The sequence below is a fragment of the Cloeon dipterum genome, chromosome 3, assembly GCF_949628265.1.
Source record: "Cloeon dipterum chromosome 3, ieCloDipt1.1, whole genome shotgun sequence".
NCBI classification, from domain to species: Eukaryota; Metazoa; Arthropoda; class Insecta; order Ephemeroptera; family Baetidae; genus Cloeon; species Cloeon dipterum.
The window spans coordinates 785,877-801,802 of NC_088788.1; the positions used below are offsets into that span (position 1 = coordinate 785,877).

At 37.7% G+C, this 15,926-nt stretch overlaps 2 protein-coding genes across 2 annotated transcripts; both read right to left on the minus strand.

Moving 5' to 3' along the window:
* Window positions 1-4,974: 4,974 nt before the first annotated feature.
* Window positions 4,975-8,355, minus strand: LOC135939530 (uncharacterized). The gene is made up of 4 exons (XM_065483989.1): window positions 7,876-8,355; window positions 7,116-7,236; window positions 6,846-7,019; window positions 4,975-6,179 (listed from the first exon to the last, which is right to left on the minus strand). Exons 1-4 carry the CDS (start codon window positions 8,237-8,239, stop codon window positions 5,600-5,602), a joined length of 1,239 nt encoding a protein of 412 aa, XP_065340061.1. The 5' UTR covers window positions 8,240-8,355; the 3' UTR covers window positions 4,975-5,599.
* A 1,642-nt stretch (window positions 8,356-9,997) lies between these two features.
* Window positions 9,998-15,764, minus strand: LOC135939853 (probable cytochrome P450 CYP44). Its single transcript, XM_065484441.1, has 10 exons — window positions 15,608-15,764; window positions 15,398-15,551; window positions 15,109-15,337; window positions 14,858-15,051; window positions 14,601-14,799; window positions 11,056-11,236; window positions 10,838-11,004; window positions 10,701-10,779; window positions 10,247-10,403; window positions 9,998-10,190 (listed from the first exon to the last, which is right to left on the minus strand). Exons 1-10 carry the CDS (start codon window positions 15,608-15,610, stop codon window positions 10,036-10,038), a joined length of 1,518 nt encoding a protein of 505 aa, XP_065340513.1. The 5' UTR covers window positions 15,611-15,764; the 3' UTR covers window positions 9,998-10,035.
* Window positions 15,765-15,926: the final 162 nt, after the last annotated feature.

Below are 15,926 nucleotides of genomic sequence, written 5' to 3' on the forward strand. Positions count from 1 at the left end.
GCTGACCTTGACCTCAGAGGTTGATAAAATTATTATTAGTCGTTTCCAAATTCGAATTGAAACTAAAATTGACTAAAATGGTGTTAATCCAATAGCTTATTGCAAAGATATTGAGCCCGGCAGCTTTTCATGTTCGTCCCGATTTTTTAGTATTTTTAATTATTTTTTAGTTGAGTAGCATAAGGATTGGGAAAACAACCCTTGAATTTTGTTCCCACTTATTCGTGCTGTTCGCAAAATTTTGTATGCTTTTTTGAATCTACTAAAACAGCCAATAGCTTCACTTTAAAAAATTAAATTCAAAATAACTAAAAAGTCTGAACTTTTTTCAATAAAGTCGATAGGAACTTTTTGATAGAGAATTTTGATATAAATCTTGTGTGAAAATATCCCCTAAATCAATGTGATAGAGAACGAGGAAATTGGGCAAAATTGATATTTCGAATAAAACCAACGCTCTCGTGCAAGCCGCTTTGCTCTCACTCAAGAGCAGACACAGATTTTTTCTTCAAAATCTAAAAATTCGTAACTCCGGTGTTAATCAACGTAGACAATTAACAGACCTCACAAAACTATAACAAACTGGCTGCGAGTCTGATAGTTTAGAATAGTTTCAAAACTTCAACTTTTTACAATTTAATATAATATAATTTAGTTCAATAAAATGTATTAAATAATGAAATTTAGTTGAATTTTTAATATTCTTGAATTATTATTATAAATGTACACATATAAAAAAGGTTAACTTTAATGTCTTTTAAGAGAAATAATAATTTAATTTAATAAACAAATCGATTAATATAAAAAATATTTTTAAAGTCGTTGCAGTTTTTCGCCACAGATATGCCTATATTGTCAGTCAGTAAGAGGGTGTCAAGGAGTGTTAAATTTTAAGATGGTTCGAAATAATGGCCTGCAGGATGCGTTAGTGTTGCCGTCCGTCGCTTCAATCTCTCTTTTTAATATTACGGGGCAGCGAAATTGGTTTCTCAAGCCAGCACATGTGTTTGCGCTACATGAACAAAGCGCGGTAACAGCGGGATGCCAGGCGAGGGAAGAGGGTCAAATAGCCTCCTCGCAACAAAAGAGACTAAAAGAAAAAAAAATCAAGTCGACCAAAGCTCCAAGTTAAGGATTTCACACACTCTGGCAATGAGTGATTTTTTACGATTGATTAAATAATATTAAATATGATTAATTCTAATGCTCGTAATCTCATTTTGAATATTATTATTGAACATATTATGGTTGTGTCCAACGCCCTATTTATGACAATTGAGTAGGAGCCGAGTTGCATATTAAAAAATTTTATTTTCTAAAGGAGAATCCTGAATTAGTTTCAGTACCGCAACAATGCTTTCGTTAGAGTGAAATTTTTAAAATTTACGACTTGCTATTTTGTTGCTGTGCACTGTGCAGTGCACCTTTCCAGCATGCCTGAATTAATTTTACGAACGGCATTTCTAGCGTTCAATTTGCTGGCAATCTGCAAGGAAATAAATAGCAGCAGGCAATCCCTTCAATAATAAATCTTGATTGTAATTTGAAATGCCAGATTTACCGAAATCGGTTTGATTATTTAATTTAAAAATTTCCATCGTGTTGACCAATGCAACGGCTGCACGCGCGCGCGGCAGCCTCTTATTCTCGTGAAACGTACTGCCAGGCCAGGCGCGGCAAATAGACACGCCGCGCACTAAAAATTTACGTATAATTTAGAAAAAGAAGCTCGCAATTAAGGTTTCAACCCTACACTATAGCTTAAAAATAAGTGTATCATTTAACGAAATTAAAGGTGAATTTTAAATATTATTTATTGCGCTTGGTACTTATCAAAATCGGATTTAAAGTTTGAATAATTCATTAAAATTTGAAATATTTGAAGAAAAATATTGCTTTATTCATACAAAAATTGTAACAATTTAAATTAACATGTAATGTTGTCAAACCACTCTTACTCCATTTGGATTGACTCTTTTTTAAAATAATTGTAAAAATGACGTGTTTTATTATTATCTTCGCTCCTGTTGGATTTAGCTAAATGTTGAAAATAACTTAAAACGTTAAGAATATAAAATGAAATAAAATGTTTCAAATTCGAAGTGTCTACTTTGACAGGCTTCTCGCATTCGCTTTTGAACTGCACTGCTGCTAACATGCGGTTGAGGATCAGATTTTTGTACTTAAATGGTGAAAACAGCTTCAAGTTCAGAAAAACGAGGAGAATGAAGTAAAAATATCTGGATGTATTTTTAAATCAATTAATTTATTTTTTTTTATTAATTTATTGTTTAAATATTTTATAATATATATTTGGCAGAAAGGTACAGACACTGAACACTGACAGAAATTCGCAAATGCAACTGATTTTGTGCGTTTTCTTAAACATGTATTCAATAAATTAATAAATGCAACATTTTTTCTGTATAGTTTGCGTGAAAATTCTATCCATATCGTAGATTCTAGTCTGCTTTCTCCTAGAATATACAACAAAATAAAACTGATTTAAAGTATACATTAATATATTTATTTTCAACTGTGATAAGGGATTGATATGGGAACTAATTTTTAATTCAAATGATATCAATTAAAATAGACGCACACCCATCAAATATTATTTTTTTTAAACTGCATCATCAGGAGTCAAACGTACACATCTTTCTTAAATTTTGTAGCTCACCAAAAGTGCCTCTTGTAGAAAAATATAAATTTCAAATCTCTTTTCGAATATATATGTTTCAGAATTTCACTCGGTTAAAAGAGTAGAAATACATTTAAAAAAATTCAATGCTCCCAGTCCTGATCGCGATATTTTATGCATCATATATTGAGGCCTTGAGTGGTTCCTGGCAAGAATAATTTTATTGTTTCCATCTGCAGCTTTCCCAGTATTAGATCTCAATTCTCTGCTGCTGGCTTCTTTTACATTTTAATTTACTGTATTTTTGTTGTACCAATTATATAGTTTCTTTAGTCTGAGAACTTCAATGGAATCGTTTTTTACACTAGGAAAATAAAATTTATTTGACCTGGAAAATAAATCAATACCTCAAAATGATCGTTAGATTTTATAAATTTAACTTGACATATCTTTTCAAGTTTGAGACGTTGCACAGCTGGAATAATTTTTCCTTTTTCCCTTTGCTGAAACAACTAAACTCAGCACGTACACAGGGCCGCACAAACACTCCCCCTCCCGCTTCCGAGCAGCAAAATAATTAATTATTAAATTTTCAAAAGTCATAATAAAAAGAAATATACTTGCAATAATTTTTAGCAAGCTTTTCTTTTTATTTAGAGCCTCTGCACGCAGCACTTGCCGTGGGCTATGAGCTCACTGGGTGGAGCAGGTCCTTAACAAAACCAATGAGCGGATATCATGCCTGCATTCCTGTACAGTATTTCTTATACATTTTATATATTATTGCCTCTGCAGGTGGTCATTTCAAACGCATAATAAAAGCATCCTTTCGCTTGACCAATTCATGTTAGGTGCCCCTTTCTATAATCCCCTCATTGTCAGCAGAAAAGGGGTTGGTAATAATAGAATGGTCTGTCGCGGTCGCATTGTTGGCTATCCAATTTTCACGCATCGTAAACACATCAATATATTGATGTTATCCGCGCATTCCACCTGCACCTTTTTTTCGGACAATACCCATACAACACAATCAAGCAAGGTCCGTCGCAAGATCACGTGCAGCTTGGCTTGGTTTTCAGCACGTCAAAAGAATGAATTTTATACAAGTAAAGAATGCATCAAATAAAGGCGCTCTGACCGCCCAATATTTCCAAAACTTTTGGCTTTCAAGCGGCCCGCGTTTGTGGCTGTCGCGGACCATATTTTTAGTAGCTTTTCTGTGTTGAGACTGGGGCTGGAGGCAACACAAGTTATTTATAGTTCAATTTTTTGTGTTGGCTAAAATAAATGATTAAAAAGTCCAAAATTACACCTCAAACGAATTTTTATTTTAATTTTGGCTCTAAATTTAACTCTAATTGGTATAACATTATAGTTTTACGAATATTTCGATCAGATTTTTATGATTATTTAATTGTAGGGCTGTGAAATTTGGACGATTATTGAAATTTTCTCAAATCTCACTGGTGGAAAATTAAATGAGCGCGAATGAATAAATTTTAAGCCATTAAAACCAATCCTAAAATCATCTACAGCTATTAAGAAGCATTCGCAATATATTTCTGGCCAGGATGTGAATTAAAAAATAAAATAAAACCAAATTCCGAATTTTTGCCCAGAATTGAGGGGCGAACGGGGGTGGCTGAAGGGTCTAGAATATGCAGAATATTATGCCGAGTCTATTGAACTTTGGTTTTTCAGTGTACGACCCATAGAAGCCGAGTTATTAATTTTTGAAGAGTAAAAAACGCGATTTGTGACATTTCAAACTTTTTGTTTTTTGGGCTCAGGTGTGCCCTATGGGCCCGAAGGTACCAATTTTGGCATCAATCGAAGCCCCTCCTCGGGGCGCATCAGGCCGTGTGCCAATTTTTAAAATCGGACTAATTTTCGAATTTTAACGAATTTATTTCTGCTGATTTTTCAAAAAAGTCTAAATTTTCCACCTTCTACCAAAATTTAACTCCGATTGCAGTCACACTAATTGTACGCCTTTTATGCTGAGATTTGATCTCCATTTTTGAATATTTACGAGCTTTTGAGCCTCATTTCTTTTTTAATTATTAAATTTCGTCCCACTCGTCGACCGGGGTGGCGTGGTCATTGCTTCTCACCTTTTCCTCAGGCAGCCATGCGAATTGGCAACGCTGCAACCGTCTTCACTGCAGCAGCAGCTCCGAGAGCAGAGTAGCTAAAATATAGCTTCATTGGAGCTAGTTAGTAAAAGAATTGCTTAACTACGGGCTGAACGATGATTTTTCTTATTTATTTCTGTTGGAAATCAGACTTGAGCTATTTGCTTGGAAATTTAATTAAAATAAAATTCATGGAAATATATTTATGTTTTTTTATTATAAGATATGAAAGACATTATTTTAGTTAATGCTTACAGCACGAGTATTCTGGTTCGACAGGATCATTAATTATGAATAACCGTCTACAGTAAAGCTCAATATGAAATCATCAGAATTCTTAACTCTTAAGTTGAAAAGATGTTCCTCTAGCCTGTATTTATTATTGCCAAGTGACTAGCTCTCTTTAAGCATCCATTATTTCTTAACTCTCAAGTCGTATGGCATTATTTCAAGAGGAATTAATATAAAAGTACTTTATTTGTTTTGAAAGCATCAAATAAACACCGTATCTTACAAGGTGGAAGGAAAAATCTGTTTGGGGTTGTCGCCCGTAACAGAAAATTTTAAAAACACTACCAGTTACATCAAATTATTCAAAAATCAATTCCTGCTAAAGAGGTCACATTTTAGAAAATGGTAAAAATTCGATTGGTGGGCCGATACGGGTTCATAGAATTCAGACTCATACCGAACGAAATGCGAAATGTGCCCTGTATGGTTGATAGCACATAGGAAAAGAAGTAAGTATATAAAGACGAGGAAATAACGCGATTAAAGATAATAAAGCGTAGCGTGTTTTTCCTCCAGAATTGCACCCTCGGATCTATTTATTATCTATTTTTTTGGGGCTGTTGGAGAGCCGGTTAGCCGGCGAGTCAGCCGTAGAGAGCGCGATAAGCGCGAGAGCAGCCCTCTGCTCATCGTCGGACTCGTTGATCGGCTCAACACCAACAATCACAGTCGGGCGCGAGAGGTTGGCAACTTGGACTTCGTCCTGATTCGGCTCGCTCCATTCAAGGGGCACAGCAAGGCGTCGAGTTGACTCCTGATGGGCTTGGATGAGCCATCGCCGCTTCAGCTTGCAGGCGAAGGTGCCGCCCTGCTCTTGCTCCCTCGGCTCAATAGACGGAGGAGTGATGTTCTCCTGGATATCTACATCCAGTTCCTTGCGTGCCCTTTGCGGCCTTTTTGGGGAGCGAACGGCGGCTGGGGGAGCGGGTTGTACGTCTTCTTCCCTCGGCTCATTAGAAGGAGGGGTGATGTTCTCCTGGGTGTCCACATCCAGTTCCTTGCGTGCCCTTTGCGGTTTTTTTGGTGTGCGAACGGCGGCTGGGGGAACCGGGTCGACGGGTCGGGCAGGCGTGGACGGAGGTACATATATTTTATTGTTTTTTTTGGCGTATCTGAAATGAAAACAATTTGTTTTTTATTAATTTATGTTTTTTTTTGTGAGAATGCGCTTGTAAAAAGCCCAAACTTACGGATAATTGCGGCTAAATTAACCCCCGTGCCATCGTCCTGTTTTGTAGCAAAGCAGCAATCTGATGCGCTCTCAAGGCCCCCCAGCGAGCATTTCAGCACCCACACTGGAGTGTAAGGAAAGGAGAGTAAATACCAGCAAGCGACAAAGGCATCAGAGCTGATACTCTACTACTCCTTAACTTACACTCTAGTGTAGGCGCTGTAATGCTCGTTGGGGGGCCGTGAGAGTGCATCAGATTGCTGCTTTGCTACAAAATAGGAGGTTTGACGCATGCGTGCAATGGTGGCACTGGGGTTACATTAGCCGCAACTATCCCTCACTTTAGTATGGTATCATAGAAATAGGGGAGTTCAAAGCCGGCAAAATAAATTTAATTTTGAGGCACTTTCTCTGCGATTTCAGCCTGACTCAAAATGTTTTCCTTTGACGTGCTGAAAACCAAAGTCAGTCCGGCCACTCGCCCAAGAAGTCGAAAAATATTTTATTTTTCAAAAATTAGTTTCTACGGCGATTGGCTTGACCGGTTTTGGTTTTCAGCGCGTCAAAAAAGACCATAAATAAATACAAATGCTTTAAAAGTACTTACTCGGCCAGCCACTCAAATTGCTCCGGAGTGACGCACTCCTTCAGGTCCGGACGAAGCATGTTGAACTTGTCCGGGCGAAGGACCACCCCAACTTTCACAATTTCCTTTACGCCGTCAGCCCCTTCGACCTCATGCGGGCACTCCCGGTTGGTGTGCATGTATTCTTTGCCACAACTGTAAAATAAAAATTGTATCGTTGTAGAAATGCGAAAGAAAATTTTCTGTTTTTATAATTTCACTTTAAATATTCTAAATGACTAATAAACTTACCCGGGATGCGGGCAGATGAACATGTAGTCGCCCGCGTGGCGCCTCTCGTGAGTTTTCTTGTTGCCACTTTGAGTGGCAACCTTACTGCAGCCAGGAAAGGTGCACCGGTGTGGGGTGATGCCTAAAACAAATTTGTAAACATTTAAATTCACGATTCGTGTTTTTAATATCGTAGATGGCTATCAAGTTTTTAAAATGACACCTTATCTCGCCAATTACGTCATTCGCGTCGCTCTGACGCCTTTTTAATTTGCACTTTTCCTTCTACACAATATAATTTAACTTTTGAAACGAATAAAAACCAAAAACCTGAAAAATATAATCAGAAAAAAGGCAATTTTATGATTTGACTCGAAAAAACTCCAGAAAAATTGATATTTAAAAATTAAATAAATGGAGAGTGCGTGTGGGAGCATCAGTCGCGCGCGCGCGGGAACGCAGGAAGGTATTTAAAGACAGATTTAAATGGAGCGGGATGTTGTGTCGGCCATAGAGGGATTTTTAAATTATTCATTCAAAACATCCCCTCTCCGGAATTTTTAAATGCGAATTTTAATAATTATTAGAAAGAATATTAGGGCTTGATTTTATTTCCAAATTTTCTTGTATTTAATAGCAAAATATTACGAAATTCTTTGGAGTTCAACACGGAAAATGAATGAAAAAAAATCCAGCCATAAAACGGAAGAGATTATAACTCATGAATAAGCAAGAAATGGCAAGAAGATAATTTGAACTTGATTGAAAATTTAAGACTTACGGTTGTGGGCCATGACGTGGTTCTTCAGGGCCTTCGCACGATCGAAACTGCGGCCGCACACCTCACATTTATTTTTGGCGTCAGGGTTGCTCAAACCCTCCTCGATCAGTCTTTGGACGGTCTCTGCTGAGGGCCGCCCTCTCTTCGCCCCAGAGCTCCCAGTGGGAGTCGTCGACGAGGCCGTGGACGCCTCGCTTGAAGTCCTATGCCTCTTCTGGCATCTCGTCGGGGTGGTGGATTCGGCAGGCAAACTGCCGGCGCCGGCTTGATGCTGTCGCTGCATGAGTAATTGCTGCTTCCACTCAAGTTGGTGGCTCTGCCAAAATTTCTGTTGCTGTTCCAGAAAAAAATCACGTTCAGCCATTGTGCGAGTGTGTGTGTGTGTTTGTGCAGAGACTGGAGCAGATAAAGAGGCTGCTGAACTGGCAGACTGGCGGGACGATTGTGAGGACGAGGACACTGCACTGCACAACTTTATAGCAGAAAATACAATGCCGCGCGGCGCGCACAGCTCACGCGGGTAACGCTACAGCTCCATATGTTTTAAGCGTAATAATTCAAAGGAGGCCCCTGTATCCGCCATTTTAAATATCGAAAAAGCGCGCGTACTTTCAAGCTGATGCAGCCACACAGCATTGTGAGGCAGGAGAAGCAGTTCAATATGGCGGCCTTTCCAGTCTCGTTCACTTGTAGATTTTCCCCCCAAAAACTCACTACCACGCTAGTCAAACGGAATGATGTTTCTGGATTAAAATCGCTGCCAATTGACAATTGAGTGTGCCACCTGTTAGATTTAACTAACAAACTAATAAAACCGCTCCCTAATTTGAATTAAATCGAGTCTAAAGAGAAAAATTTGAGTGTAATTTTTAGCTGATGGCGATAAGGGCGATTTTCTTCGTTACGCCGCGGGAAAATGAACCTTAGTATGCTTTTGACTTCAGAGTAAACGGCGTCACAATGCTCTCTCACTTCTCAGGATTGGAGACGGAGAGACGAGACCCAGGAATGCACCTAAAACCCAATCATCGAAAAAAATCAAAACATCACCAGATTTTAAAACTTTAAACGCCTAACGGATGTAACCGTCCCTGTATTTAAATGCCGTTCATCAAGTGTATGAATTGGTTAATTGGTTTTAAGGGATGAGATTGTATTGTAAACCCTCTATAGCGATTCAAAATTAAAAAAAAATCCGAAAAATCATTAATTTGAAGTGTTTTTGGTTATTATGGGATGATAATCTTGAATTAATTAATTAAATATTTAATTATACATCAGAATTAATTTTTTGACGAGTTTTAACCGTCAAGAAAGTCAATTTAAGAGACAAAAATACCCATTTATTTAATTTGGAGGGTTAAAATTATTTTTATTTTTAGTAAAATTACCACTTTTTGATCAATTATAACATTTAATTCAATCAAACAACTGCTTTTAGGCCCCGTAACGATTTAAATAATTTTAATTCATTTAAAATGGCACAAATTTAATTCCATATTGGCTTGTTTAAGGAGCGCAGAGCGTCGCCCGTATCATCCACGTGGAAAAGTGAAATTCAAGAAAAAACACTAATTTGAAGGATTTTAATCTTGCTTATCTCAGATATTCGTGAATTAATCAATTAAATATTTAATTATGCATTAGAATTAATTTTTTGACGAGTTTTAACCGTCAAGAAAGTCAATTTAAGAGACAAGATATCCATTTCTTTTATTGGGAGGGTTAAAAATATTTATATTTTTTGTAAAAGTAACACTTTTTCATCAAGTATAAAATTTGAATCCATCAAACAACTGCTTCTTGGCTCCGGGCTCCGTCTCAATTTAAATAATTTTAAATCATTAAAAATGGCAAAAATTTAATTCCATTGGCTCGTTTATGGAGAGTGGAGCGTGTCTCTAATCCACGTGGTAATGTGAAATTCAAGAAAAAACACTAATTTGAAGGGTTTTGGTATTGCATATCTCAGATAATCATGAATTAAACAATAAAATATTTAATTATGCATTAGAATTAATTTTTTGGCGAATTTTGACCGTCAAGAAAGTCAATTTACTAGACAAGATATCCATTGCGACTTTTTTAACAATTATAAAATTTAAATCAATCAAACAACTGCTTCTAGGCTCTGTAACAATTTAAATAATTTTAATTCATTTAAAATGGCACAAATTTAACACCGATCGGTTCTATCGGGAAGAGGAGCGTTTCATAAATGTGTTCGAGTGGCTTTTCGGCAACCAACTTAAGGTCAAAGTTTTTCAGGATTTGTGCAGTAAGAACACGCAAATCTTGCTCTGCAAATCGTCTGCCTGCAAATATTGAGATTGAATTATATTTACAAACAATGATGAAATAATCAAATTACCTGCGCAGGTTCGAGCGCCATGCCCAAACGGCGTAAGGACAAACTGTTTGATTTTTTCGCCTTCTCCGCGAAGCCATCGCTCAGGTTTGAAATTTTCAGGCTCCGAGAAGTATTCGCTTGACATGAAATTGACTCCCATGTTGAGATTCACGTGGGTCTGTGGGCAAATTTCATTATTAATGAGCTGCATACTTTTTCTGTACACCCTGAGGGACTTCAAAGGGTCAAATTCCATGAAATCAGAAAGCCGTCAACTTGGCCGTGCTAACGGTGGGCAAATTTAACAATTTGAACCAATAAAAGTGGAAAAATATGGGCATAGTTATAATTTTCTTTGTTTCAGGGCTACCCTGATGCCAGGGTTTGCTTATACAGACCTTCTGATGGTCTCTTGAGCAACACTATGCATTTTCCGATGGTGAAAATGAAGAAATTTCAAATAATTTTTATTTACCCCTGCAGGCAAAAGGTAGCCGCTAAGTTCGACATCCTCGGGCAATATCCTTGAAACCTCAGTTCCATTCGGGTACACCCTGATAAAGCAATGAATATAAAAATTAATTAACCATTTTAAAATAATTTCTTGCCGACCTAAATGCCTCCTTGATAAACGCTCGCAGATACGGTAAATTATTGAATATTTCCGGCTTCAATGTGCCATCTAAGTCTACAGCACCGGAAATTTCATTCCTGAGTTTCTGTTGCACCTCAGGATTTTCTGCCAAACAGCGCAGACAGTTTAAAAAGAAGGGCGTGGTCTGAAATTAAATGCGTTGATGAATGAAATTAAATTATAACCCTGGACTCACAGTACTTAGGCCGTCACCAAAAAGGGAGAGTGTAATGATGTCCACGTCAGAGCTTGTCAAGCCTGGCTGCGACAACAAATGGCCAATAAAACTGAATTTCTTTTTCTTTCTCGGCTCTTCACTGCTATTGTCTTGCTTTTTAATTTCCTCTATGGTCTCCTTCACAATTGTAGAAGCCAGGCTGCAAAAAAATATAGGAAAAATTAATCAAAAATTCAGAAAACTGTCCGTCAACACGGCGAAATTGACAAGAAGACGCAATTAAACTATTCAGGGTCAGATCTCAGGTTGCAAAACCTTAGTAAGGTCGGTGAAGGGAAAGAGGAACAAAATGTCGCCAACGTACCGCTAAATTTGCTCAAAATTAATGAAAAATTATTAAAATAGGTCTAGGGGCGGATCTCAGGTCACGGGGCACCCTGAAAAAGGTCATTCGAGAACTACAGGTCAAAGCCCTTCCCAAGACCTTTGAAATGAGGGTTCGTGGTCGACAATCGAATGAACGGTCGAATTTTAATAAAAATAAAACCATTTTCGCTTGCGAACAGCTGCGTCGCTTAGTCACAAAAAAGAAAAAAATTAGTTTTAATTTTTCTATGGGCGCGAATAATCTGAAAATTGGTTTCCAGACCGGCAGGGGTCTAGCGCATGCGATAAAGTTAGTAAAACCCTTCAATTTTCCTCAATTTGGAAAAAATAGCTAATTTTGGTAATCCTTCACATAATGAAAAAAAGAAAAAAATTAATTTTAATTTTTGTATGGGCGCGAATATTCTGAAAATTGGTTTCCAGACCAGCAGCAATTATGTGCATGCGATAAAGTTGATAGGACCCTTCAAATTACATCCGTTTGGAAAAAATCACAAATTTTCAAATACCTGGTGCAAAATAAAGAAAAAAAACGAAAAAAATTAATTTTAATTTTTCTATGGGCTCGAAAAAACTGAAAATTGGTTTCCAGACTGGCAGCGGTAATGCGCGTGCGATAGAGTTGATAAGACCCTTCAATTTTCCTCCATTTGGGAAAATTTGCTAATTTTCGAATTCTCGTCGCCAAGTAAAAAAAACGAAAACAATTAATTTTAATTTTTCTATGGAAGCAAAAAATATGAAAATCAGTTTCCAGACCGGAAGCGGTTATGCGCGTGCAATTGATTCGGTATGAATCTTCAAATTGCCTCCGTTTGTAAAAATTCGCGAATTTTCGATTTTCCATGCAATCCTTATGGGGAAAGTACAAAAATCACGATTTTCAACATTCAAAATCTATCTTGGCCTAGAATTTTTAACGGATTGGGTCGTATTTGGTCTCAAAATATTCCCAGATAAATTTTGCGTTGGTTTAAATATGTGGTCTGCCAAATTTATACCCTATTCGCGAGATATGCTGACCAAAAGCCGGGATTAGTCGTAAAAACCAAAAATTTCAGCTGAAAAATATTCAAATTCAACGATTTAAAATTATATTTTCACAAAGCTTGCGCCGTCTAATGCCTGTCTCAGATTTTCTCTAGCCGGAAAACCAGGAAAATCCGTTTCAATGTAAAATGTTTGACTTTTCCGAAAATTTGACAGAAAACTTTAATTTTAAATTAAAAAATGGTCCAAGTTTGGAAAACCACACACTGGAAAACGCGCCCTACTAAGTGGCATTGATTTTCGCTTGCGAACAGCAGCGTCGCATTGTCACAAAAACGAAAAAAATTAATTTTAATTTTTCTATGGGCACGAATAATCTGAAAATTGGTTTCCAGACTGGCAGCGGTAATGCGCGTGCGATAAAGTTGATAGGACCTGTCAAATTACCTCCGTTTGGAAAAAATCACAAATTTTCGAAGTCTCGTCACCAAATAAAAAAAAAAACGAAAAAATTTTGATTTTTCTATAGGTACGAATAATCTGAAAATTGGTTTCCAGACTGGCAGTGGTCTACCACATGCGATGAAGTTAGTAAAACCCTTCAATTTTCTTCCTTTTGGAAAAAATGGCGAATTTTGGATATCCATCACAGTGAAAAAAATTAATTTTGATTTTTCTATGGGCGCGAATAATCTGAAAATTGGTTTCCAGACTGGCAGCGATTATGTGCATGCGATAAAGTTGACAGAACCATTCAAATTACCTCCGTTTGGAAAAAATCACAAATTTTCGAAGTCTCGTCACCAAATAAAGAAAAAAACGAAAAAAAATTAATTTTAATTTTTCTATGGGCGCGAAAAATCTGAAAATTGGTTTCCAGACCGGCAGTGGTCTAGCACATGCGATGAAGTTAGTAAAACCCTTCAATTTTCCTCCGTTTGGAAAAAATGGCGAATTTTGGATATCCGTCACATAATGAAAAATTGAAAAAAATTAATTTTAATTTTTCCATGGGCGCGAATAATCTGAAAATTGGTTTCCAGACTGGCAGCAATTATATGCATGCGATAAAGTTGAAAGGACCCTTCAAATTACCTCCGTTTGGAAAAAATCACAAATTTTCAAATACCCGGTGCCAAAAAAAGAAAAAAACGAAAACAATTAATTTTAATTTTTCTATGGAAGTAAAAAATATGAAAATCAGTTTCCAGACCGGCAGCGGTTATGCGCGTGCAATTGATTTAGTAAGAATCTTCAAATTGCCTCCGTTTGTAAAAATTCGCGAATTTTCGATTTTCCATGTAATCCTTATGGGGAAAGTACCAAAATCACATTTTTCAACATTCAAAATCTATCTTGGCCTAGAATGTTTAACGGATTGGGTCGTATTAGGTCTCAAAATATTCCCAGATAAATTTTGCGTTAGTTTTAAAGTGTGGTGTGCCAAATTTATACCCTATTCGCGAGATATGCTGACCAAAAGCCGGGATTAGTCGTAAAAACCAAAAATTTCAGCTGAAAAATATTCAAATTCAACGATTTAAAATTATATTTTCACAAAGCTTGCGCCGTCTAATGCCTGTCTCAGATTTTCTCTAGCCGGAAAACCAGGAAAATCTGTTTCAATGTACAATGTTTGACTTTTCCGAAAATTTGACAGAAAATTTTAATTTTAAATTCAAAAAATGGTCCAAGTTTGGAAAACCACACACTGGAAAACGCGCCCTACTAAGTGGCATTGATTAGTACTAAAATCGGCGCCGTCCGGCCCATAGAGTCCAGCCCAGACCCCGAAAACAAATCGCGTTTTTTTACTTAAAAAATTAATAGCTTGTTTCCTATGGATTATAGAGCAAAATACTAAAGTTCATTAGACCTGCTGTGAAATTCTGCGTCTTGTAGGCTCGATGCCCACCACTGTTCAGCCCCACCGCCGTTAACGGCCCACAAATGGGCGTTAATTTTAAATATTTGGTTTTATTAATTTATTTTAAATTCACTTATGGTCCGGTTTCAGATTTTGACTAAAAAATACGCCTTCTAGCAATAAATTGAGTAGATTGCTCAGGTTCTGCATTGAAATTCGCAACTTTGCCGATTTTTTTCATGCGCAGACGGGGATCGTGGTTAGTCGAGGGGCCTTTGGGCCGTTGCAATATTTTACATGTGAATTTCGTGTGAATTACCTGAAAAACAAATCCTCTGCCTCCACAAGTTTATTCCATTTGGGCGTCGAGACTAATTTGTAAATCGGCAGCGAAAATTTGAGCTCGCCAGAGATCTTGAAGATCGACTTATTCGCGTCGACCATCTGTTGCGCCTGCTTTTCTCCTTCTGCCTCATCAAGACAGCCCAGCTCTCTCTCAAAGCAAACTGCTCCAGCAGCTGAAATTCAATTCACTTTAGAACAAGACTAAATAAATTAATTTAAGACGCGATTTACACTCCAGTGACCATTTTCCAACCAAATCTCTCAAATTTCTTGCTTCGCCGCCTTCTCGCCCGACTTCCTTTTCGATTCTGTGAACCAGGGAGAGAGCAGCACGGTTTACTAGAGGCAAATACTGTTCAACAGCAGACGGTCTCAACATAGCCTGCTGTGTGGCAGCTCGAAGACGATACCAGTTTTCTCCATTCCTGACAAACACGATTTTTTATTTTAATTTTATTTAACGCTAAAATTTATTATCTTACTGGTTTCCAAGTCCAAGCGAAAGACCTCTTTTTTCTCTGTATAATTGGACAGTCTCTTGAAGTGGCGCTACGCTGGGCCACTTGCCTTCTGTTTGATAAACCTTTCTGGCATCATTTGGGTCGAAAACGTGCACAACAGTTTCGGAGCCAAAGCTTTGTCGAACCACAGGTCCGTATTTAGCTCGGAGCTGATCCAGAACTTTGTGATACTTGTCAACCTTGAAAATACCTTATTTGTGTTTCTATTAAAAATTTTAAGACATAAACAAAGTTTTCTTGAGTCAATTACCCAGTTTGTACAGGTAAAGGTTGCCTAGAAGAGGAAGGGTCGGCGGTCCAGGGACGTCTTTAAGGGTTTTCAGTGACTTGTCAGTCTTGTTAGCTACCAAGGTTGATAACTGTCGCAGACCCTGGATTCCTCCTCTCATTTCAATTCGGATATTCTGTAAGAAAATAATAAGGAAAACTCAACCAAACCGACGAGTTATAAAATTCTTACCATGTTCTATTCTAATAACAATCCATAAAAGCTCGTCTGTCTTCAACTGCGGTGGTATATTTAATACTGTCTTCAGTCCCTTTAACTTGGTAAAAAATCTTTTCTCTTGTTTGTTATTGTTGGTTCGTTTGCTCGCCCCACGCCCACGCCCCGTCCCGTCTGGCCCGTCTGCTAATGCACTTGTTCGCCACGACGGTAGCAGCGGCGGCCTTGTGAACTACAACCACACAGCGCTTTAATGAAACAGCCGATGACGTCACACGTTCCAGCGAGTCACGTGACTTAAATAGCTTCATGCGGGAGGCGTCGGCGGCGCTGT